General features: G+C 42.6%; 1 protein-coding gene across 1 annotated transcript in view; it reads right to left on the reverse strand.

Moving 5' to 3' along the window:
* The window catches only part of LOC104522824 (extracellular calcium-sensing receptor), a 40289-nt gene extending 16266 nt beyond the window's left edge, over positions 1–24023 (reverse strand). The window contains 3 exon segments of the mRNA XM_029084297.1: positions 10521–11402; positions 14866–15172; positions 23589–24023. Coding sequence (XP_028940130.1) covers positions 10521–11402; positions 14866–15172; positions 23589–23773 — 1374 coding nt within the window. The 5' untranslated portion in view covers positions 23774–24023.
* Positions 24024–25951: the final 1928 nt, after the last annotated feature.

Consider the following 25951-nt stretch of genomic DNA (forward strand, 5'->3'; position numbering starts at 1 on the left):
AGTACCACATCTACACGTCTTTTAAATACCTCTAGGGATGTGGCCTCAAACTGGGGACCAAAGCTGAACACAGGACTTGAGGTACAGCCTCACCAGAGCCGAGTACAGGGGAATGATAATTTCCTTGGTTAGTCCTGCTGGCCACACTATTTCTGACACAAGCCAGGATGCTATTAACTAACTGCTCAAGACAAAAACCCATTCATAATTGTAGACAGCTCAGTAAAAACACTCTGTGCATTATGCAGTTGAAAGAGCAAACAAAGTATTAGGATATGAAAGTAAGAAAGAAAAGGACACTGAAAATATGGTACCAATATGTACATTGATAGTACAACTTCCCCTGGCAAATGCAGTTAGTTCCGGTCACTTGATCAGAAAAGAATAATAAAATTCAAGGAAGATTAGAGAGCTCCAGAAGTGGTGATGACAGCTCTTAGACAGCCAGACTGACTTACATTTGAAGATAAATGAAAGTACAGGGTTATTTAACTGTTTATGACACATGTAGTGATTTGTGGGAAAGAGGTGACATATTCTCACAGAAGCAGAGACCCCTGCAAAGCTGACTGGCTCCACAGGACATCAAGCTGCCATGACAACATCTAGGTTGGATGAGGCTTTGAGCAACCTGGTCTAGTGGAAGGTGTCCCTGCTGATGGCAGGGGGGTTGGAACTATCTGAGCTTTAAAGTCCCTTCCAACCTAAACCATTCTATGATTCTATGACAAGATGTGCCGACTGGCATATTTTATCTGTTAATTGGTTTGGTTTGGTTCTGCTTCCATCATGGATATGAGATCCCTAGGCAGCTGAGAGATGGATTGCTCCTCCTCCTCCACTGACTTTGCTCAAGGAAGGGCAGCAGTGGTGCTCACGTGAGCACCCAAGCATACATTTTATTTTTAATTTGTGAGCTAGAAGCAGGGCCTATGATAGAAACTTGCAGAAACTGGGAGAGGAAGGAACTCAGATGGACTGTGTTGGAAACACCTCACTTGCTGCTCAATGGAAAGTGCTTGGTGCTTCCTTTGTCTCATGCTCTGCTATGAGCGCTCACTTTGCTTGGAAGCTGATGAAGCCTAGAGTTTCCTATGACAAAGACCAGTGGGACTGCCTGTCCCAACTGGGCTGGATGGGTTGTCTTATGTGGTTTTCTAGGCAGTAACCAAGTGACGCTGCTTTGCTGATTCAAAACTGCAGCAGCTTTGACACTTTCTTGATAGTGAAAGGTGACAGAAGTAACAAACTAATAACTGCTACAACAGTAGGAACAAGTCACTTGAACCAAAAACGTCAAAGACAGGCATTTCAAAATGGGCCTTGATATAAAACAAGACTAATCTGATTTATGGTCAGATTTACTACAGTACTATGTTTACAAGTTCTTTAAAAGAAGGAACTCAAAACCACAAGCCTAGTGGATTTCATAAGAAAGGCTGCACAAGTCAGGTCTAACTGAGATGCTTCAGAAAATCCCATCAGGTTTTTACTGGTGTTTGCAGATGCCTGAACGCCATTACAAAACTGTGTCTAAAATGCTTCAGAAAGACCTGTCTGCCGAGTCACAGGAGTTCTCAAAGGAATCAAGCAATGATCTTACAGTATTTTGGCATCATGTGGCTGGTTTTCCAGACTGATTTAACTATCAGTTAGGAGGTCACAGGACACAGTATGGATGGGACCAGGATATTTTGTTTCCTGAGGTTCCTCCAAAACTCATGCTGGCCATGTGCACACCTGCTGTTCTAAGTGCACTTTTCTATAGAATGGAAGTCCTGAGCTCGCACTGCTTAATGCAAAGCTGGCAGCCAATAGCATAGTGCTGAAGCACGCTGTGATAAAGGATAATGACTTTGCTAAGTGTGACAGGACTGGAAAATATAGCAAGGAAGTTTTCATGTGCTTGGCCTTGACTGGATCCACATGATACATGAGGAAATAAACAGAGTGGGAACATCCTCTACATACATCTCAACTATAGGATTACCTGAAACCAAAGATTTACAAAGGAAAACATGATGTGAAATCCAGTCAATTGAAATTCAGTGCAAATGTGTTTTTTAAAGTCAAACTTAAAAAGCCTGTGGCCTTCAAGTCACAGTTCCATTTTTAATTGGAATTACTTTTTAAATGTGAAAAAGGGGAAACAATTTTGAGTCTGACAAAATACTTGTTTGGACAGTGTTGTTTCAATTAACTGCAATTAGTGAGTTCGATTAACTCCAGGGGAGAAGAGAGATGACAAAAGAGTTTTTTCCTCTAAGGTTTTCTCCTTTCTGTGTTTTCAATTAAGATCTAGCTGTATGATGGTACCCCAAGGTATTGGTATGGCCCAAAGCATGATATGGTACTATTAGTTCCTGTGCTGGTTTTGTCTGGGATAGAGTTAATTTTCTTCATAGTAGCTGGTCTAGGGCTGTGTTTTGGATGTTTGCTGAGAACAGTGTTGATAATGTAGAGATGTTTCTACTGTTGCTGAGCAGACCTTACACAGAGTCAAGGCCTTTTCTGCTTATCACACCGCCCCAACAGCAAGTAGGCTGGGGGTGCACAAGAAGCTGGGAGGGGACACAGTTGGGACAGCTGACCCCAGCTGGCCAAAGGGATGTTCCATACCACATGATGTTATGCTCAGCATATAAAGCCAAGGGAAGAAGGAGGAAGGAGGGGACTGTTTGGAGTGATGGTGTTTGTCTTCCCAAGTAACCATTATGTGTGATGGAACCCTGCTTTCCTGGAGATGGCTGAACACCTGCCTGACCATGGGAAGCAGTCAATGAAATCCTTGTTTTGCTTTGTATGCATGGCTGGCTTTTGCTTTACCCATCAAACCGTCTTTATCTCAACCCCTGGGTTTTCTCATTTTTATTCTTTCAGTTGTCTCCCCATCCCACCAGGGGGGAATGAGCGAGTGGCTGTGTGGCACTCAGTTGCTGGCTGGGGTTAAACCATGACAGTTCCCTAGAATCCAAAATAATCCTTCCTACAAGTAACTTTAGGAGTTAAGGTATCTAGAGTGGCCTCGGTCCCAGTTCAGTGCCATCCCAAACAGACATAATCTGACCTACTGACCACAGTAGATTTCTTCTGGAGAAAAATGGCTGGAGTGACAGCATCTGTCTCCTTACAAATACCGTGAGCATTAATGCAGTTCCTAGTAATGAGGACAAAAATCATGGTGGCAAAATGAAAAATAATGTCCCTGGAGAATCCTTAGACATGGAATATAATGCTATACAAAATCAAGCAGACTTCTGACTAGTCTCTGTCCCAGTGACGTACTAGCATAGGCTGGAGGTCTCTGAACCCAAGAGAATGGAGAAAATCCATGGACAAGCTAGAAGAAAGGACTGAATGACTGTACCACATGCATGATAAACCACTTAACAGTTCAGAATTTTTGTCTGTGTTCATTAAAATAAAAGCTCATTAATTAAGGGGTAATGATATGTTGCTATCCTTATCCCACAAATAAAGCTCAAACAGCAAAAACTACTGAAGAAATCCATTGGGCACAATGGTCCAGGGTGCTGTGTGTACTAACGGTGAGGAATCTATTGGCAGAAGTCCTGACTCAGTAAATGATGTTTTAATGCTCTTGGGATGTCATCATCACACTGCACAATAACTGTTATGGTGAAGTATCTCAAAGCCTAAGATAGGGCTCTTTTTATTAATTTAAGTCTAAATTTAATACTAAAGAATATATAATGAATTGCCCAATTATTAAAGTGAATAATAGAGCCAATGGTTATCCTATAAGTTCAATATTTCAAGTAGCATAACTCCCATATGATATCTAGCATAATCAAAATCAAAGATATCAAAAGGTCTTTTCTGGGAGGTGTTTAGTGCTGTCTCTACCCAGCTGTGCAGAGAATGAGTCTGTATGTGTCTCTCTGCACTCATTTGCTGTCACTTTCTCCTGACAGCCTTTTATTGATCAGTCTCTTCAAAGTCCCAAGAAGATGTGAAACTGCACCCTGCACAGAACACTGACGATATTGGTATGAAGAACCGTGCCTGTCTCTACACCAGGAGGAAGTCACAGCTTTTTGCTGTAAATTCTTTCTTATTTGGAACTATAGGATTAATTACTTCAATGCTTGAGTAAGTTGCCTCTTTCTGTTAGAATGACAACCAACAGATAGTGCATACTTGGTGTAATTTCTTTTAACAAAACAATGGTCATTCGTCAAACCTGAGCTCTATGGTTATTTATAATCTATTCAAGAACTACTGTCCATTTAAAAAAAGAAAAAAAAAAGTCCTAAAGTTTCCAGTATTCTCACTGAGTTGAATGAACTCACAGAACCATTTCAGACATTTAGAACAGGCATCTGTTGCAAGCACAGTCACAGGTCCCACCAGTGGTCAACTAAAGTCCAGTGGATTCACTGTAACTGTGACTGGGCATATGTTCCACTTGGCTCCCAGCTTAAAACTATGTTTTCCATTTCCTTTATCAATGTAAGTCTCAGCCAACAAAGAAATCTCTTGTCAAAGCTTTGATTTCTCCACTTCCTAAATAACCTTCATGTAATTCCTCCTAGAGACACAGGTAAAAGTTCTTTCTGAGCAATGTATTGCTTCTGCTCCAGTGAGGAGACCACTTTTAATTCCACAATGCAAAAGGGTCCTTTATATGCCATAAAAGGTAATTTGTTCTCCTTCCTTCAAACTTCACCCACTGTGTGGAGCAACACCAGTCCTTCATAGAGCCTGAAAGTTCACTTTGAGGATAAAACTATGTGTCTGGTTAGTAAACAATCTGCGAAGATGGCTGACCACTCAGAAAGAGAAAGAATAACAAACTATGCTATGATTATCACGCCTTTGAAGTTAGCTTCAAACCTTCCTTGGGATAAATGGGAATCAGCCAAGTCAGAGGAACAATTATAACATGAAACTGAATTCTTGATAAATTCATTTGTTTCCTCACCTCACTTTCTGAGTGCCTTTAGGGGGTTCTCAAGGTGCCCTGTGTCACCAGCTCCATTTGTGAGTAGCATCAGGGAAAAAGAAACTTTACATCCTTCTGTGTAACAAAGACATGCTGTGTCTTAGTAAAAGACACTGATGTCTTGGGAATTCCAGGGACAGTTATTATCTGAAGTTGCTACAGAGAGAGACATTACATGAACATCTCAAGGAGCCTTCCCTAAAATTCCCAGGTCCAATATAAGCTGAAAAACTGACTTCTTTTCCTCCAGTGACAAAGGTACAAATGAGCTTCATGAATATTAGAAACCACTTCTTTTCAAATACAGCATATAAGTGACTATATTAAAAATGACTTTTATGAAAAATTCAACACATTTAGGGGTGGGCAAGAATACTGATTTTTTTTTGTCATCAGACAGTGTGTACTACCCTGATTCAGAAGAATCTCAGCTGTTCTCTACCAAGTAATTAATAACCACAACTCCTTACTTCAGGACATAGAGGTTGTGTATTTGCTGTATGCAGTTCATTCATCCTTCTTCTAGTAACCCTGTCAGGGTGATGGTTTCCTTGTGCATCATCTACTGGTGATGTTACAGGCCTGACCCTCCCCCCCCTTTAGTAGGGTCCAGTTAAGTCTTTCTCCTTTTAGTTGCAGACACATCTAAGTAATACTCCATTTACTGTCTGCTTAATTGAAGAGCTCACAAGTGGTGTTCCCAGCTGATGGCGAGTTGTTATCACCACACTGATGAATAAGGGATCATCTGTTATTGCCTTTGTGAGGAAATAGCTGTTTGCTCTATTGACCCACACATTTCTGTGTGTGGCTCAAGCTGCCCCTGGACTTGGTCTCCCACAACAAAGGCACACTGGTGAAATGCTTGCTTTGTGTTCATAACAAACATATCTCTGGTGCATTTGTAACACAGATGTGGTGTGGTTCTGCAGTTGCCTGATGTTCAGCAGTTTCCTCTGTCTCATTGCAATTCCTCCCAAATGACTGATTTTCACACCAGCCTCAGTTAATACCTGTTCTAATACTGTTTCATTCTGTATACCACAAAGCAGCTGTTTTCCAAACACCATTTTAATTGTTCAGACAGGCCTATATAGTTCAACAGACTCAAAATTGATTAGATAAGCCCTTAGGCTCAAAGGTCTGGAGAGACGTATGTCATCTAAGGCATCATTCACTTCTTTAAAGCCTTACAGAATCAATTTCCAGCCAGACAGACATACTTAAATGTACAGTTGGAGAAGGCAACAATCCATTTTTACCTCTTCATAATGCGTATCACCAGCATGGAGGAAGGAACTGTTGGCTGGTAGGTGCACAGGTGTAATAAAAGACTTTGGGTGTTGCTAGGTGAAGCCAATTTGTATTTGCTTTTATTTTGTGGAACAGCATATGGCAGCTTTCCACTAACTCTGAGGTCAATCAGATTTCTAGGCACATAATAATTTACATGAGTGCGTCTTTAACCTGCTAATCATTAGGACAGCACATTTTTCAGCCTATGCAGCATGCTTTACCTTGGTGCCTAGAAGAGCTACCTCATTTTTCACTCATGAACTTGCCAAAGTTCACAGCCTCCAGGGTAACCACATCCTGCAAATTGTCTGTGAGTCCACCTAGGGCTGTTCTGCTCTGTGACCCTGTGACTGTGCACCTTTGCCTTCTCAAATCCATGAGGGCCTGTCTTCCCCATTTAATCATAATGCTTTTACTGTGAGACAGAAAGAGAGGCCCATCAGCTGCTTGTGGGCAATCATCAAGAATCCAAGTGAATGGGCAGAAACACGGAGTGAACCATGTCTGAGGTAAAGACAGGTTTTTCCTCTTCTCACACAGAAAGAATATGAATTAATAAATATTTGCTCTGAAGGACAGATTAGGATCCCTTACTGGTTTTCCTCTTATTTTTTGCATGCCCACCCAGTGTCTGAAATGAGAGGGACACCAAAGAGGCTCCTGTGAATACCCCAAAGGGTTATAAATCTTTGCTCAGAGGGGAACTGAAAAAAGAACAGATGGACTTGCTGTTAGAAGTGACTATGGGAATAGCCACATGAGCAGAGACGAAGAAAAAGAAGGAGCTTGAGGGACCTGGGAAATCTTACCAACGAAGATATTAAGAAAAAAGGGCTTCAAAAGCAGACTGTCTGAGCTGTTATGGAGAAGCAGGCCAAAGATGCAGGGCATTTTGAGAAAGAGGCAGCATCAGTACAGGAGTCCTGACCCCATGTCCCACATCTTGCTATACCTTCCCACTGCTATTCTATATCTTATGGGAGAGCCTGTATTTGGGGGAGGCCAGTCCATGAACCAGAGCAACACAGAGAATTAGCCCTACTCAATACAGTCTCCTAAAAAAATCACAGCCCACCAGCAAAAGCGAATGCGTATCTGATAATCAGAGGGGACAGAGTCCTTTTAGAGGACTCTTTGTGTTGTACTATTTGCAGTCATGCACGTTCTCCTTAGTGCTTTGTGGAAAATTTTGCCTTTTCCAAATGGGACAGAAATTGCTTATACATTTTGCTCTAGATTGCTCTGCGCCTTTTTGTTTCCTGAAAAAAACACTGCAAAAAGAAGTAATTCAACTGATCTGGATCAATATAGCACAGGACACAATAACAGCATGTGCAGAGAACACTGTCTGCTCTTGCAGGCATCTTGCAAAGGTCTGCACCTGGATTATCTTCTGCCTTGCAGCACGGTAGGTTCTTAAAACATGACAACTGCAGGCGTACAGGTTGCTCAGCATAAGGGCAGCACAGACATCCTGTTAAAGTCTGTAATTTTCTGTAGAGTACAGAATTGCCAGTTTTTCCCATTTTGAGATAAGAGGACTCTGAACCCCGTGGGCAGCTCCACGTGTGGAGTGAGCAGCACAGCTCCTGCCTGGAAGCTGCCCTGCCTGCTCACAGGCCACCGACTCAGGCAGAGAAAATGAGTAAGCAGCTTCTTGAACAAGTAGCTATAAATAAGTAAAGAAGAAATTTGTTAGTATTCAATATTTCAGCTTGGGAGACACAGGAAAAATCCTGTGCTCCCCATGGTGAAACATACTTAGAGCTTTCTTAAACAGTAGATAGTAAATTCTTAATAGAAGAACTGCAGCCGATTTAACCAACTCACAGTAATTCTGTGCTACGCTTCCTGCTGTTCAGTTCAAATGAACTGATCACTTTGTTAAAAATGTGGTTTTTTTTACACAGATCCACACAAGCACCCTCCACAAATTACATAAGCAGTTTCTACAAGAAAGTTTCTATTCTGAGTACATAGAAATGAACAATTAGCAGACAATGAATAAATAATATACGTTAATGGGATAACGCCATTGAAAGGCAACAAAATTAAATGGTACATAATTAAATTGTGGAACACACCATTTATCCTTCTCAGCCACTGACCCCGCTGGCGAGGGCTACTCTGGGAGGCTAATGGAGTTACCAGTTCACCAGGTTCGCCTTATCTGCCCCACAGGCCACCGGCTCAGGGACTGCAGATGCTGTTAGCGGCTGCTGCCTCCAGGCTCAGGCGCGGAGGCTTCCTAGCACCATCCTTGCTCTCTCAGGTCACTTCCTACCAAAAAACCCTTGAGCTGATTGTGAGAAGAAGGAGCAGGCACTGATCACTGGCAGAAATACCACTGCAAATGAGATTGGTTTTAGTAGAAAGGTTTTCTTCAGCCTGGTTGGCAGAAAACTGCTCTCTGGAGATGGTGGAGGATGCACGTTTGTGAGGTGAACTCATTACCCCAAGGGCTGAGGAAAGCTTCCCGAGGGTAATGAGCCGCAGTGCCTGATATGAAGTAGGTGTGCACACAAATTTGGCATTTACCTGCTATTCATGTGTTTGATTTTGAAATGAAGTGGAAAAATGCACAAATACCAAATACACTTGACAGTCAACACCACATAATGGTGGTCACTTCAAATACAGCCTGTTCCTTTGCAGCACCTGATATTCCTACCCGGTCCTGTTATTCCCCACATACTCTTTCCTGATGCTGATTTCCCTCCTTTAAGGTAAGTATACATACCCAAAGCCTAGATCAGCAGATACTTTACATTTTGATACAGCCATCCTTCAGCACCAGACAAGCAACATAGAAATGAGGACATTCTTCCTGATTGTGGAATCCTCAACAAACACCACATTATTTTATTTAGCTATGGTATTAACATCCTGCTTCACTTTCCAAGTTGACAAGGCATAAGGGAATTAATTAAAAATATATTTATTCTGGATCATTTTTACCGACAGAGTGAAAGCTAAATCTGTCTGTGACTTGCCCACTTCTGCCAGTTTGTTCCTGAAAAGCAGAACAGCTTTGAAAGACAGAAACCTCAGAGAGAGCCAGCAATCCCAGGGTTCCCCTAAATCAGGGGATTTACTCACTCGTTGAGTAAAGGGGTTTTGGTAAACCCAAATCAGGTACCTAGAGCAATGCAGGTTTCCCATAAATGCCAAGACAAAGCCTTTTACTTGGATCTCACTGATGTTTTTGCATTGACTGAGACTAAACAGGAACTAAACTGCAGTTCCTGCATGCAAATGCTGACAAAACATCTGCAAAGTTTGTGGCACGGATGGCCTTTATTTTGGTTAGACTATCCCAAACAGAGGAAAATACATATGCAAACGGGGATGTGATCCTCGTTATATTCATCCATGTTGTTCTGATTTTATGCATGTTTGGGCCCAAGTTTTCTGTGACAACCAAAACAGGGCAAACAGAATTTGCTGCATATTTGGCATATCTTCATTTGACAGCCTTACTATCAAGCTAATTATGTTATTTAAGAATGCAGGAGATATTAAAAACACACACTGAGTATCACATCAGATAGCACAATCAAACATATGGTAAGGTAGAGAGTATTCATAAAGGATCAGAAGGCAAAATGCCAGAGTACCATCCATACACCGGCAGGCAGAACGCACCGAATGAATGAGTAAACGTGACTCAGTCGTTAGTATCATTTTACCAGTTCACAAATATCCCTGACAAATCAAAGCAGCTAGCTATTGTTTGCTCAACATCCACACATTATTTGCCTTCATTACTCAACCTGCATTAGTTTGATCCTATATAAGCTTAAAACTGTGGAAAAAAATATGGCCTGTATGGAAAATTGCTGTGGGATTGCAAAAGATGTAGAGCTTGCCAAAGAAAATGAACTCTAAAAACTGTTTTCCTTGTTCATGGGCTCTCTCCAGGCCCTCTTGTTTATGTAAGGACTCAATATATGATCAAGTTACCTTGCGTCAGCCAGGCTGGGGTAATTGTCTGTGTGTGCACTTTTGGTCCATAGCAAATGCAAGAAAATTTAACTGAGTTTAAACCCCTTTCACTGCAGGCAAACCTAACGCAACTTACCTTACATTCCCCATGGGGTGAGAGCACCCACCTCACTTGCACGCAGTGATATGCTACATCCCAGGAGCCTTGTGCTGTGCCTCAGACCCAGGATTATGAAACGCACCCTAAAAACACCAGGACAGCTTGTCTTTTTTCTGCAAGTATATTGCACAGGCACACAAATGGAGGACTTACCTGCCATGCCTCAACCTTCTTAATGTCCGCACAGGATCCGTTAGTGAAGAGTCCTTTCCCAGGGGTACAGGTATATATATCCTGCAAGGCATGGGCAATAGAATATACCGCCAAATAGACATTATAGGATATCCGCAAGTGTGTGTAGTCCATGTACGGTGTCTCCACACTGGTGATGTTCTCATCCCCTGTGCACGGGGGTCGGAAGGCAGCTGTTCCATTTCCAGCTCCCTGTCCCTCTTCATGGCCCTTGTGGAAGGAAGCTGAAGCTGGAGAAGTTTTGAATCCATCTGGGAGATAGCAGTTAAACGTCTCCTCCCAAAACTCCTTGGCAAAGCCATTGTTGTTGGACTTCTTGGGATGTACCTTCTGCAGGAACTCACGAAAGCCTGGGATCTGTCCTGCCTTCAGTGCAAACCCAATGGTGCCTCCAATGACGCGGAAGAACTCTGGCATGGCTATCAGGGAAGAGCTGGCCCAGGCCTCGCTTGCCAACCAGATCCTGCCAGTGATGTTTCGCCTGACGATCTCTTTGATGAGGGGCTCCAGGTCCGGGCCACTAGAGAAAACAACTATCACCCTTGCCGTGGAGTTCTGGATGACCTCCACCACCTGCTGGATCTCCTCCTCATCCGAGTACTGGGAGATGAGCTCGCTAAAATCAATGCAGATGTCTCTCTCCTCTGCCTCCTCCCGAAACTTTTCAATCCCTGGCCGGCCATAGTCATCATCGGCTGCAATTGTTCCCACCCAGTTCCAGCGAAAGTACTCGATGATGTCTGCCATTGCCGTGGCCTGGTGCTCGTCGTTGGGGATTGTGCGGAGGAAGGACTTGAACTGGTTCTTGTTGCTCAAGAGACGACTGGATGATGCGTAGCTGACCTGTGAGAGCAGAGTGAACAAGCAAAACACGCCATGAAGTGAACTGCCTGGGAATAAATTGCCTACATTTCTCTAGCATCACTGTCAACCTGTGTAACCTCAGACGGGATGAAGAGAAAGCTGAGCACCACACAGGCAGCACCACCACCTACTCCTAGCCTGTGGTTGTAGGTGATTCACTCTGAGAGTGTATGCTCTCATAGCTGTGACTGTCTTACAGAGGCACACATAACACAAGCCGCTGTGCCCGAGAGACTGGAGCAAGCTCATGTCCACCTGTGAGGTCAAGGATCTGAGGGAGGGAGACACTGACACTAGCTTGGAGAAAGGGCAAAGAGGTGAGTCACGGATGGCCTACACACACCTTGCTGTACTTCCTGCCAAATCCAGAAACAAGAAGAATGTATCTTTTAGATAAACAAGGGCAATGCACATAATTCAGACAAAATGCAGGCTTCCTCTCTCCTAAACTGGACATGAGAGAGCAGGCTGGTATGGCCATCCTGGACCTACTCTGAAGAGTGCACTGTCTGTCTCTCACCTTTGTCCCCATCCTTAATCAGGCTCCATATACCTATTATACACAATCCCTGCCAGCTGAAGTAAGAATGTGATGTGTATCAGTCACCTTGACCCTGCAGAGTGTTAAGGTAATGCTGGTCAATGCTACCTTAGCAGTATTTCCTGATTTCCAAAATCAGCAAAGAAGCCAGTAGGCATTCCGCACTCCATGAGCCACCATGTTTTACAGTTAAAATGGGATTTTATTTCCTTTTCTAAAGCTATCAAGAAATATTTTTTTCCCTAATTAGCACAAGTGTCATGTGCTCTTAAGATATAATTTGGATTTTCTACAAGTAGGAAGAAATTCATAAAACCCAGAAGAGAATAGCTTAAAGATCTAGAAAACTTTTAAAACTCACTTGTTTTTGCATTTTGAGATTGGTATCTGAACTCTTTAGGATTTACTCTCACTTTGAAAAAGTCTTCTATAAACAGCTCAAAGTAGAAATTTACAGAAAACTTTAACTCCTTAAACTCTGGCATTTAATGTTTCTGCAAGAAGAAAGAAAATAAGGTCTCCTGGTGCAGTTTCAAGGGCCACAGGAGCAAATCCTCCTTTCACAGAGCTATACTCTCCCCTGCCCAGTGCTACTCTCATCTCCCAAAACCTAGTGCCACAGGGTACAGGCAAGGCACCCCACTCCCGCATCTAAGGGTACAGTGAGGCGAGATACTGCGAAACAGAACTGGAGTCAGAACATTTTCAGTTTCTACATTAACAGAATGAGTAACGAGCCTTACTTTAATTGTAAAATATACCTCTAACTTGTGCTGAAATGCAGAATCTATTAAGCATGGATTTGCTAATGGCTTTGCTATAAATGGCAGTGATAATGTGTATTCTAATGCTGCCCAACAACTGCCAGTTTAAAAGCCTCCTTTCAGTTCTCATACTTCAACCACCTGGCTGAGATTTTGTTCCAGAACTGAACCTCCTGACACATACCCGTTTCAGCAACCCCTAGATAAGACCACTGCCTCCTAGCACAAATGTCATTCCCTGTTCAAAGGGAAAGTCTGAGAACTGCAAACATCTCTTATCCTCAGTCCAGCCCACCAACCCTTCTCAGATGCTCTTGCTCACCTGGTAATGAGATGTATAAATTAATAGAATGCCTTAAAATGCCATCATGGAGTTTATTACATGTCACCTTCCAATGCAACTCTGGGCAATACCTAGATAGAATATATTGGTCTCAGCTTAAACCATTCTTGCCCTCCTCAGAAACTGAATGTCCATTTTTTCAGACTCCTGTCTGAGAGTCAGGCTGATAACATTAAATAGACAAGATACATTACTGTGCACCAGCAGACAAGAATCCTTCATTTTTGGTGCAGACAGGAACTGGAGTCCTGGCTGAAGTAAAGATATATCCTCTCAGAACCGACTGAGAGTTCAGCGTGACACAATCTTGTTACAAGAACTCCTGTGGGCTCTGGCATTGGTATCGCAGAATCCCAGAACGGTTGGGGTTGGCAGGGACCTCTGGAGATCGTCCAGTCCAGCCCCCCTGCCAAAGCCGGTACATCTAGAGCAGGTTGCACAGGATCACATCCAGGCGGGTTTTGAATGTCTCCAGAGAAGGAGACCCCACAGCCTCTCTGGGCAGCCTGTCCCAGGGCTCTGGCACCCTCACAGGAAAGGATATTTTCCTCATCTTCAGATGGAACTTCCTGTGTCCCAGTTTGTGTCCCTTGCCCCTTGTCCTGTCACTGGGCACCACTGGAAAGAGTCTGACCCCATCCTGCCCTTTAGGTATTGATAAGCCTTGTACTTTGCTTAGGGTCCTGGCAGAGCAGCAAGTTTGTTAAACAAAAGGATGGGACCGTGGGTGCTGGCACTGGCCCCAGTAGAGTCAGCAGATGGCAAGAAGGACGCTGCGACACAGGAACTGGTACAACTACACTGCCACACAGATGACCCCAGGACAAGGGGGTTATCTGTGTCCTCTGACAGTGCTCTCTCAAACCCTGTTTTGGAGGCTCTGGACAAAAGAAAGGCAGGTCAGCCCAGAAGACACCTTTGCAGCATGTGATCAGCAGAAACAATGACTTTAGAGATCACCTACTTGAATGATCAGAGATGCTGAGAGACCCGAGAGTAGCTGGCAATGACTGAGCTCTGCCTTAAGTGGGACTCGGGCATGACTAGACAGTGACCATAGTGACGTAACATCACAACTAACCTGTGTTAGGCTGGCAACTGCCAATGACCGACCTAAATTACCCATCTTCACAGACTACACCACTCTAGAGGACTCCAGTCCTCCTAGACTAAGTTGCTGTTGGCTGAATGTTGTTACTGACTGGTTGGTAACCTTTGTGTTTGGGGATTGCAAATTGCTAGCACAATGTATTTCTACCATAAGAAAACTACCACATTTTGTACTGTTTCTCTCCTTGAGGTTCTATTGGAAATGGCAAAGATTCAACAAGCCATGGAGGCTAAACTTCCCTTGAGACCTTCTGGTGTGCAGTTAGGACACATTGACAGAGAGTGGGACAGAGAAGCTGGCACAACCACTGCATCTACCTGTACTCGCCCAAATAAGTTTCTGGCAAATGTTGAGCCTGAAGATTTGTATCTCTGACTAAAAGAAAAATGTTTGATTTAATTTGACATCATAAGTTTGGAGGGAAGTAGACGGCTTTCTTTCATGTGAGCATTGTCCTGCTTTGAAAGCCAGTGCTTCTCATCGTTGTGTTGCCCCGCAGCCCTCCAAGGATATATTCATGCACCTACGGCCATTGCATTTCTAAATCTTCCTTTGTTTGAAACAGAGATGGAGCACATAAGGCAGCAGTGCAATTCCCTGTCCTGGTTCTATAATGTACTTAAAGATCCCCCCCAAACAGCAATACCCCCAGCTGTACCTAAACAAGAGAAGTGAAAGCATACCTGAGGTATGTAAAAGAGTCCCAGCAGATTGGCCACGGCGGTAGAGATGCCAGAGCCAGTTGCCCCAACGACTGCAATGGTGGAAGGGATATGCTCTGAGCAGTTGCAGAATTCATCCAGGTTCAAGGAGTCTATCTTGTTCTGGGCCACAAAACTCAGTGTGGCCTCGAGGGCTTTAGAGACTGTATTGCAAGTGTCAAATATCCTGTATCCTAGGGTCATGTTGGGAAGGAGAGTTGGGCTACTGTTTATTTCTTCTATGGCAAAGATCATAGCCTGGAGCCAGCGGAAGCCTCGGAAATTATACCTGGGGGAGCAAAAATAAAAATAAAATAGAGTGAGAAGGAGGGAAACATACGAGAGGAGATCAGGATTAGACAAAGGCAGAGTGAAAAATTCCAGAAAGAAAGGGCAAAAGAAACTTATGCAATTTTTTGCACCCTACTAAATTTGGAAATTTTGCTTTAGTGTTCAGTGGTTACAGAAGAGGTGTGCATATGCTACAAGGTTCTGTTCCGGTTTTCACCTCCTAAGTTTGGGAGCTCACTTCAGAGGTCACGAGGATGAGATGAATTTTTCTAAGTCCTCTGAAGTCTGGGAAAGTTGAAAGAAAGCATGCCTGAGCATGCTCTGACATAAAGCTACATCTACCGGGTTTCCTTCCAGGCTCCTCTGACATGTTTCCAAATGCAGATGGCAGTGTCTGACAAGCCTATGATGAACGCAATGGTGCCAGAGAGCTGGGCTCAGGGATACTCACTGCATCAGCTCCTGGTGGCTTTAGGCAGGCAGAGCCAGCTGAGACACAGCACTGGCGTGCCCCTGGCTGCAAAGGTGCCTGGTAGCTCTGCCCAGCGAAATTTGGCCTCACATCACACACTTCACACTGTGAGAGAGAGCACTGCCAACCTGTTTATACCAGAGAACAGAGACATGCTATAAATGTACATCCTAGCTTCCTCACTTGTTAATTAAATACTTCGGTGTTTTCATTAAAGGAATAACTTTTCTCTTTATTATAGTGCTCTCATACATTTGCTTTAGACATGGGCCCAGAAGATGCCATCAGAGCTGGCCTGTGAAATTGACATTGCTTTTTGAAGCCTCCTCTGTTCTTTAAAATGGAGCATCTGAGTTTTCTGGCTCTCTCTTAACTGTGCACGGAGCTAACCCAGAGCTGGGGAGTGGTGGCAGGAGCATGCTGCAGTACCTGGGAGTCCCCCTCTAGAGCATCGCATGGGCTGGCAGTGGAAGAAGCTGATGCAGGGTGAGTGACTACTTATCCAAAAAAAGAGAGAAGCTTCTTCATGCAAAGCATCAGGAAGAAAGTTGTTCTGATATGTGTTATTCTCAAGTTTTACCTACTATGTTTTCTCCCATAAAGCTGCAAAAGCAACTGGTTGTGCACCTGTGAAGCTGTCATGTTTTGGGGTAATTCAGCTAGAATGGCAGAATCTTTCAGGAACTGAAACCTGCCCTTCCTTGTAATGATCTATAGGTCAGGATAGCACTTAGTTTGTAGTTTCGTGTTGAGTTGTGGCTGGAAACTGGAAAGTGTCAAAGCTGTTATGCTGGAGATCCACTGGGAAAACTGATGGGCCTCAGAACTGGAAGAGCCTGGGAAATAGCCTGCCTAAGAACAGATTCTATATGAAATGGTAAATTTTAAGTTTCACGAGTGCCATTTTGAAATGCTTTGAGAGATATTTCCATTACCAGTGTGAAGATTTCTAAAGATAAGCTTCATGCAATCACAAACTTCCAATCTCTGAGATACACAACCTGAACATTTTTTAATTGCTGGATTAAAAGAATTGCTTCTAAAGGTGATGTTAGCTATGTCTGACTTCTTTAAAGCTGAATGAACACAGCCACGTTACTTCCATTCCAGGAGTTTTATCTGATTTAGCTGGAATCAGAAGTTCTAAACATATCACATCTAAGGTTTATCTGTAAGTCTTAAAAACTTAATTTATTCCACTTCATTTCACCTGCTCCAGACATCTTTGGCCAACTTTCAAATAAGGTTCTGCTCTGAGGCTGTACCTCGAAGACCAGACAGTACAGCTTCCGTACAAATCTCTTCAAGTCAAAAAGTTTGAGGCCAATAAAAATCCTTAGTTATAGCTTATGACCAAAGGGACAGTTAGCTATTTTAAGATCACCCTTAAGAAAATGGACACCCTTTAGAATCCATGAGTGTGTGTGACAGTTAGAAGTGATTTTGTAATTTAGAATATTTTTTGCTCTTGTTCCAACCATTAAGGAGCGAGATGCAATGAGAGACCTCTAAAATAAAAGGATGAGTCTCAGAGTGAAATAGGCAGCGAGTGTTGTGTACAGAAAAGAAGATATGCTGGGCACACCATGCTGCCTCACATGGTCAGTAATGCTTGCTAGGAGCAAGTAGGGGTTTCGTAACACTTCTTTTTAAAAAGCTGTATGTGTTTACAGATATTTTTAATTAAAGTGAAAATAGGATTTGAAGCAAGGAACTATATTCAGGCTCCTCATGTAAAAGAGAAAAATCTGAAAGTATTTTCTATATTTAAAGGGAAGACTGCTGAGAAGCTGGGAAGTTCAAAGGTACCACTATACCACTGTGAGAAGCTTCACATATTTGAGGATGTGTAAAAGTAAACTTAAGGCTGCTGACATTAAATTATGCAGGTGGAGTATGACATGGAATTATTTTCCCTGCTTGATGGCAATTTGGCTTAATTTTTTTTTAAATGCAGCAAGGTGGTATCTTCAAAAGCAGTGAGAACTGGACTGTCTCCCCCTTGGCTTCAGAGAACGTGTTTGCCATTTCATTCAGTAGATGCAGATTAAGGCCCATGATGCACAATGGCTTTTATTTTCCTTTCTGACATATGCTCCTGATGAATGCCTGCTTACAGCATAATGCCTATACTTCAGGTACTTGAGCTTGGATTGGTTTTATTTTGGAGGGGAAAGGAAGGCAGAGGGTATTTTCTGGGAGTTAGACTCCAAAATGTCTTTGAAATGCTTTTGATTATTTACCTCAAACTAGCCTGGGCAGGAGACCTGTAGTTCTCTTCAGCTGCACCCCTGCTGATAGCAGCATCAGGAGAAGAGGATCAGATGGGATGGAAACAAACACAGCTTGCTCTGTCTTCTCTAATACCTGCCAGAGCTTCAGATGTCTTATTTTGTTAACTGAAACCGTGTTGTATCAGTACTGTAACAGGGATACGGTCAGAAGAAGGCAGTGCCACTACACTAGTCTAAATGAAGCAAGATTTCATGATTCCTTCAGTCCCAATGAATGGAAATTATGTGGATAAATCCTCTCCCATTGTACTGTAACACCCCAGCAAGGGGCTGCAGATAGGTTCCTCTTGGCTTAGTGAGTACATGAGCGATGGGTAAGAGCAGACTTTGAACCTAGCAGCAGGTGACACTGATCTGGATGACCTCCTGTGCTGTGCTGCTGCTGTGACTAATATGAGTAGTCACTGTAATGTTCTGTCAACCATGCAGAAATTCAACCAGTAATTTCCATGAAGAAAATGCAAAGGATTTGCAAACAGAAGCAAAGTTTTCATTAGATTTACAGAAGCTTTAAATAGCCACTGATATTTTCTTTGGTGGAAAATAAGCAGCCTCCAAAATTTATTTTCTGCCATATTACTTTATGGGTACACTGGCATAATCTTGTATTGTAACATTTCTGAGATGTGACGCTATGAAAATTGGTCATTAAGCTCTAAATGAGAGTTTAATGTAAATAATTCAGTGCCCAAATGTGTAGATAGGAATTTTAATTTACATTTAGTTCTTTAACACATTCATGTTTCTTCTCTGATGCCTGTTCTCCCACCTGTCAGAATATGCAACCCACTGATCTTTCTGTTCCCAGACAGGAGCACAAACAGGGAAGCAGAAATCAGAAACGATTCCTCAACAAATCCTCATTCAAATTATCACATCTGCAGGGGACAGATCATCTTTGCAGCTGCCCAGTTTGCTAGATAGTAAACTCGCAAGATCTCACTGATTCCTGCAGGTTTCTTTCTCATTAGTATAAATCTGTCTGCCAAGGAGTGCTCAGGATGGCTTAAATGTCTCAGTCAATGTTACAAACCAAGGGTATATAAATTAAGGGTCATCAGCTCACTCCCCATAACTCCATCCCCTGTTTGTCTGCTTGTTTCTTTGTCTGGCTGGGTTTGAACAGGGCATACGGTCTGGATCCAGCAGGGAAATTAGTCCTGATCCCTGTTGGTCTCCATAAAAGAGTAATTCACAGCCTCATGTGAATTCATGACCTTCATTTATCAAAACTTGCAAGGCACTAAACTAAAAGCAATAGAATATGAAGGAAAAGAAGTAATGTGAAAGCTGTACATAAAACTTTCATTTACTCTCCCATATCCGACAGGTACTTTTATTCCAGAATGGTGGCAAAGCCTGCCTACACCTCTCTGCTCATGCCAGTACTCCTCTTTCTCTAGTGGTTGTATGTACATACTAATTTCTCTGCCCTCTCTAGATTTCCAGTACATTAATTATATGTTATTGCTGCTACTACCAGTGCTATTACTAAGCTATGCAAAGGAGAGACCTTCAGTTGTTTGCTGGATTCCTGTAGTCAGTAGGTATAACAAGTTGCTTACTACCCTCAGAAGTTAGGGCTATGGCTAAGGGGAATTATGCAGACCAAAGATAATTTTAAGAAATTAAAAATTAAAATTCAGAAGATGGGTGGAAGAGGAAAATAAAATAATCTGGTCTCAGGGAGGAAATTCTAAATACCACGTTAAGCATTGAGTTCTGCACTGGCATTAGCAAACATACCCACAAGGGGCAGAATTAGAATTCTCTGTTCTCTCAGACAGACACACAGATGCAGTGAGCTAAAGTGTCCCACAGCCATGCTCCACGAAGTACTGTACTATGGCATGGGGATGATGTCTCACCACAGTTTCAGAGTCTGAAAGCTATGTGTCCCACTGTGGGACCTTGGCCAGATGGCTGATCAGAATACAGGGAATATGCACTAAAAATGATGACCTAGTGACATCATATTGGCAACACTATCTCAGCTCAGTAAGACAGGTCCTCACTGCAAACAGTTCATTACGATAAGAGGAATCCATGGGGGCCACCCATCTGTGCAATAACGCTAGCAATAATCCTAATGATACCACCACCGTCGCTACTGCTCATCTACCTGAAATCAAGAAAGGGTGGAGAAATTGGGTTATGAATAGGTGTCTGTGGGTGCTGACAGGGAATGGGGGTCAAGGACTACTTGTGCTGTGCTCAGCCTCTGCCTCCACTGCACACATCAGATCTGCATCAGCAAATGTTATAAGGAAAGTTGCTGCAACAGCACCCGAGGCAAAGAGAGAAGGTGTATTAATATCAAATGTGGGATACTTCATTGTTAAACAATAAGCCATGCAAGTATTTCTGAAACACAGGAAACAAAATTGCTCTCACTTTCCGTACTCCTATCTGACATTTGGTGTGGCAAAATCATTAGTAAGTTTTCACTTTGGACTCTACATCTCAGTGCTTAAAGCATGAAGATTAATTTTAAAGTAGAATCAGCACAAAATGAATGAAGAACAATTGTTACTGTTCCCTTTTCCTTTTGCTGCTGGGTCATGTATATGGTTTTCCAAATAATCATGTGCAAGGTACTCACAGTAGGTTCCAGCTAGTATGTATGCTGAGCTGGGGAGAAAGGTGCTGTGCCACAAGAGCATGAAGAGCATGAAAGCTAAAAACATAGAGAGAAAGCTGTCCGATCCATTTTCAGAAGCCCTGCTCAGGAGCATAGGTATGGCACTGAACACAGCTATATGTGTGGGAAGATGTCCAAACAGCACAGATCATGTTGAACAGTCTTCAAAACAAAGTCACATTATCTTAAATTGTTTGATACTGAACCCCAGAAGCGACAGGGGCAAACCACCTGCAGGGTTTCAGTGGCACCCTTATGTCTTGGTCTCAAAACAAAGAGCTTTTTGTGTGGTCTGACGACTTGTTGCTGTTGCTGCCTAATGGAGGAGTATGAGGAAAGACAGGATGCCCACACACTCCTAGAGTGACCTGGGTCTAATTTTCTTACGTGATATGAGACACATTTTCCTATGTAATAAAGAGATTAAAAGCTGTATACAGGCATCTAAAAGGGGCATAAAATTGATTTGCCTCAGCTTTGCAAAGATACAGCAGCACTGGAGAAGGCTCAGAGAAATGCAACAAGGGCAGTCAAAGGTATGGTACAGATTTAGCACCTTTGGTTTGACCAGGTACAGCCACGCTTATGGTCCTCTAGTGGATTTCCCACCCTGTAAAAGTTTTTGACACTACAAGACTGGGGAGATTTTACTTCCGAAAGAAACTAGAGCCTATCTTTTTTTTTTCCTTCTCCCCAGAAAATATGAGTTCGCTCATTCCAGACTGGCCATCTGCCCAGAACTGAGGAAGCTCAAATGTGATATGAAAGACTATAGCTCATGACTTGAAGAAGGTATTGGGCTCCTACAGTCAGCACACACAAACCTGCTCCAAGCTACTACCTAATCACAGAGTCCAAAACCAAAAAGGACCACGATGGTTGTATTGTGAAATATTTCTACACATCCAATCAGAGGAATTTTCTGACTTAAATTCTGTTTAAAATAGAAAAATAGTTTCAGGAAAACTATCTGTGTTCTATTTAATATGTACCAGTAACAAGGAAAACATCATAGCACATAAACTGTCCCATGGATTAATTATCCTTATCAAGAAAATCTGATGACCAGACTCAAAAAGCCTTCCCAGCCCAAACTCTTTTGAATTAAACCTTTCCTGGAAATCGACATTTTCTGATAAACACATGTGCAATGAAGGAGCTCATCTTGGGCCCAATCACTCCCTTGTTCCTATTGTAGTTGCTAGTACCTCTACAGGTAGATCTCTGCCTTTCATTAAGTATTCTCTCTCCATTTGCATTATGTTATCAACTTGCAATTTCTCCAGCTCCTTGAAGGACTGCAGCAAAGTGGCACAAATGCCTCTTCAGCCAACTCCGCTCTTTTGCACCTGCAACTTCTTGGTGCAGGGGTAAGAGGAACATAGATTTTACCCAGGCAAATTTCAGGTGGAAGATGACATTTAGCAGATAGAATGCCACCCAGAAGGATCTCCCATTGTGTCCTTAAAACAGCTGGTCTGGCTTTTCAGGATTTGCCTGTTGTTGGCAGTGCTACCTTACTAACAAATTTTTTGGCAACCACACACTTGTATTACTCGTGGGAGAACATTCTTCTGTGATCAGTTCCAATAATGTGACCGTGTCAAGGGAGTCACTGAGGCTGACCCGTCACTGACAGAAATGAAAGCTATGTTCAGTTTGCAAATGTCCTGTCTGCCCCCTGTAGCAGGTGAAGAAGACCACAGAGCTGAAAACATTCATCGCTCTTCAGCATTCCACTTCAAAAATGCCACATCTGGGAGACAGAAAAATGCTGAAAATCTGGCAGAGCTTCTTGCTCCTCAAAGTGGACATTTCACATACATTTAGTTCATTACTTTCTTGTGCACGCACAGAAAAAGCCAAAAGAAACCCTGCTTAATTACACTTCTTTCTGTGGGCTCGCTATGAGACCATATGGGGACGATCTCAGAACCTAGATGGATGTGTCCTGCTCAGTGTCTCAGTGGGAAACCACACCTGGAATCTGTAAGCATAGCAGGAAAAAGGAATGCTGCCAGCCATTCTTCATTACCATCTGCAACAAAACTGTACTAGATCCCCAGTCTAGGATGAGAGGTCCAAATAATTCCAGATATACAATTTTTCATATATGAATACAGAAGAGATCCTGTAACACTGAAGTGTTTTCCTGCGCATGGTCATGACAAAATTCCACAATTTCTTATTTTTTTATATGACATTTCAGTTGCAATCAGTTTCTGTCACACTTCATGTGCATTATGTGCAGGGTTGTAAAAATTTGGCAGGCCTATGTAAAAATTCCTCATGCTTCATCATAAAAATGGTTACACTTAATAATAAGATGTTTTCATGTGCATTTCTCCCTCCAGGGTTAACTGCCAAAGACTTAAGACAAAACCTATACGCGCTGTTTACAGAGAAGAAAGGGACTTTGAGTGAGGAAAGCCTGGGCAAGGAGTTCAAGTTTGGGACTTTGTAAAGGTCATAAAGAGACATTTTTGTGTTCAGTGGGATTTTTCAAAAGCAGTGACCTATCTCACTTCCACCTGTTCACTTGTTTAGGCAACTAAACGGTTTGTAAAGTCTTAGAAGATGAGAGGCAGAACTGGAAAAAAAACTCCCAAATTTGATTTCTAAGCTATTTTGCTGTGCATGACTGTAATCAAATGAACTTAAGAACACTATGGGTTATTTTCCGTCCTTCTGCTAGGAAAGCTAATTTTCAGATACTATTCAAACGTCCACTATGAATGGTCAGATAGATTCATGTTCTGGCAGCTTTGGGTAACACCAGGATTGCTCTCTTTCACTGTACAAATATTATTTATGTTACTGTTTAACTGTGCACTTCCTGTCTTTACATGCCTGTTTTATTCTATTATTTACACCATACTTTCCCATTGCCCCTAGAAACATCAGATTAGAGACTGTCTATACACAGTGTATAGCATGGCACATGTAGCCAAGAAAGGGCAAAGACTCCTTCACCAAAACTTATTATTTTTTTGTTTTTGTGGCTTACCTTATACACTCCACTGATTCTGGTCTTGATTTTAGATCCTGGTCTTTAGCAGCCACACCAAAATGAATGGGGAACAATCCTCCGAGAATAATGTCTCCCTTCTTCTGTGCCCGTTGGTTTGGCCCATAGGCAGCTGTGTTCCAGGTAAATACCAAAAGAATCAAGCAGCAGCTATATAAAGTCATTGTTCCTCTTTTCACCACAGAGTTATAGGATGTAAAATTGGAAAAGGTGGTGTAAGAAATCAGATGTTGTAATGTCTAAGCTTTTCCTTTCCTTAATATAGCACAGAGAGGATTTGGGACACATGTCTGCAGGGAGATAAGCAACATGGTGGAAGCCACAGTGCTGGTGTTTCTCCCTCTGTTTTCTCCATTGCAAAACAACAACTCAGCAGTCCTTTCTTCATAACCGAAGCGTTATGGAGAGCCCATCTCTGAGAACTGCAAAAGAAAGACATGAAAAGTGATCCCATCTACACACCAGGACTCCACGCTGCCACAGCAGTTCATTGTCCCATCAACTCAGTATGCCCCTGTGGCTACATCCACTCAACAACCTGTGCAGGACACAGACCAACTTTGACAGAGTAAGTCAGACATGACAGTGATGCCAGCCACACCTCTTCAAACAAGTATCATGGATTCTCCTGGATGCCTAATTCTCTCACACGAGGTAGGTGTCTTCCCACCGTCTTCCTATGTTTCTGCATGACTCTGGTCACAGGAGACCCTGTAAAACTTGTCATCAGGCCTCCATGAACAGAGCACGCTGTAAGAGACTTGGATGGACAAGTGGGTAATAAGGAAGCATCGAATGCATTAAGAATCAAACCTGTCTCTTAAGAAAAGAACTATAATAACCTTTTGGTGTTGGTCCATCCCTTCCTTTCTATTGATCATTCTTAACCCTCTGGTTTGAACTTCTCCTTGCTAAAAATGAAACAAGGTCACAAGAAATACTTCTTTCACATTCAAAGTGAGGATGATTTCCAGGGAAGCATTTGAAATCAAGACACTTCTCCATACTGAATCATGAAGACTTGAAAGGTTCAGTGATCATGTCATTGCAAGCTTAGCTGTTGAGCTTTGAAGCCTGAATCCTGGGGATAAGAAATATTGTAGCTTCTCTGTGCTCAACACTTCTCTGCAGCACATCTACAGGCTTGCCAAATGAAGAACCAACTTAATTAGGCATATGAAAATGACTATGGCTATGGAAGAGGAGGTAGCACAAAAAATAATAATAAATGGCTCTTCAGCCTATTTGGAATAGGTTTAAAAGCTAGCAGTGCAAACCTGAAGTTAGTAAAACTCAGAATAGAAGCTAGGAATACATTGCTAATCCTGAGGACAGTTAATTTCTGAAGTAAGTCATCAAAAGTTTCAAGTCCTGAGAACTTTTTTATGAGGACTTATTATGCACTAAATGTACCTAGACAGATTTGACTTCTACCTAGGTCAAAAAAATTAGCTACTGCAGGGAAACACTATGATCACATGGGTTCTTCTAGTAGCCACCTCTAATGATTATGCATGCTGTATGACTACCAAACACTTGGAAATATTTAACATGGTTTTGTTAAAATGAAGGTCCAGACGCAGCAGTCAATGGGGGAAGACAGACAAAGCTCACATCATCCTCATGCCTCTGTGGCCAGCACACTTAGACAGCTGGGCATATGCTGCACTACTCTGTGCTGGGTCCATTCTAAACTATTCTTTGGTCCTGGCTTGAACAGGCACATTTTTATTGGCAAGGACAATCAAATCTTTGGTTAGAGATCAAAGTATGTCTAGGCAAACAATTTTCTATCAGGAAATGTAGAGTCACACTGAAAGATTTTGTAGGAACATACTGGTTTTCATATGAAAAAATATGTATTTCATGTTTGCAGCATCCAAGTGACTCAATCCAAAGTCAGAAACTCCCATTTTGTCAAACTTGACTGCTAGATCCCTTCTGCTGAGTGGGGATTTCAACACTATCCTCAAAATCTGAAACACAGACACGAAACGTCCAGCTGCTACTGACACTGGCAGTCAGAAAACACTTTGGGACACTCCTCTGGCAAACAACTGGAGCTATGTCACACTGCTCTAGCCAGGATGCAGTATTGTCTGTCACTTGTGAGCGCACTGTCTTAACATCTGACTGGTACTTTTTACTGACAAACTTCTGGTATTGGCCACCAATCCTTGGACACCAGGATGACAGAACTTTAACCAGAGCCAGCACTAGAAGGTGACAGAGCAGTGCAACAAGTGAGTGTGTGGAAACCTGTCCCTGAGCTTTTGGGTTCGGATTTTCCCTGGCAGATGGACAGTGGCTGTTGCTTCTTTGGTGCCCAACACAAAAAGGAA

The sequence above is a fragment of the Antrostomus carolinensis genome, unplaced genomic scaffold (genome assembly GCF_000700745.2).
Source record: "Antrostomus carolinensis isolate BGI_N321 unplaced genomic scaffold, ASM70074v2 scaffold21150, whole genome shotgun sequence".
Taxonomy (NCBI): domain Eukaryota; kingdom Metazoa; phylum Chordata; class Aves; order Caprimulgiformes; family Caprimulgidae; genus Antrostomus; species Antrostomus carolinensis.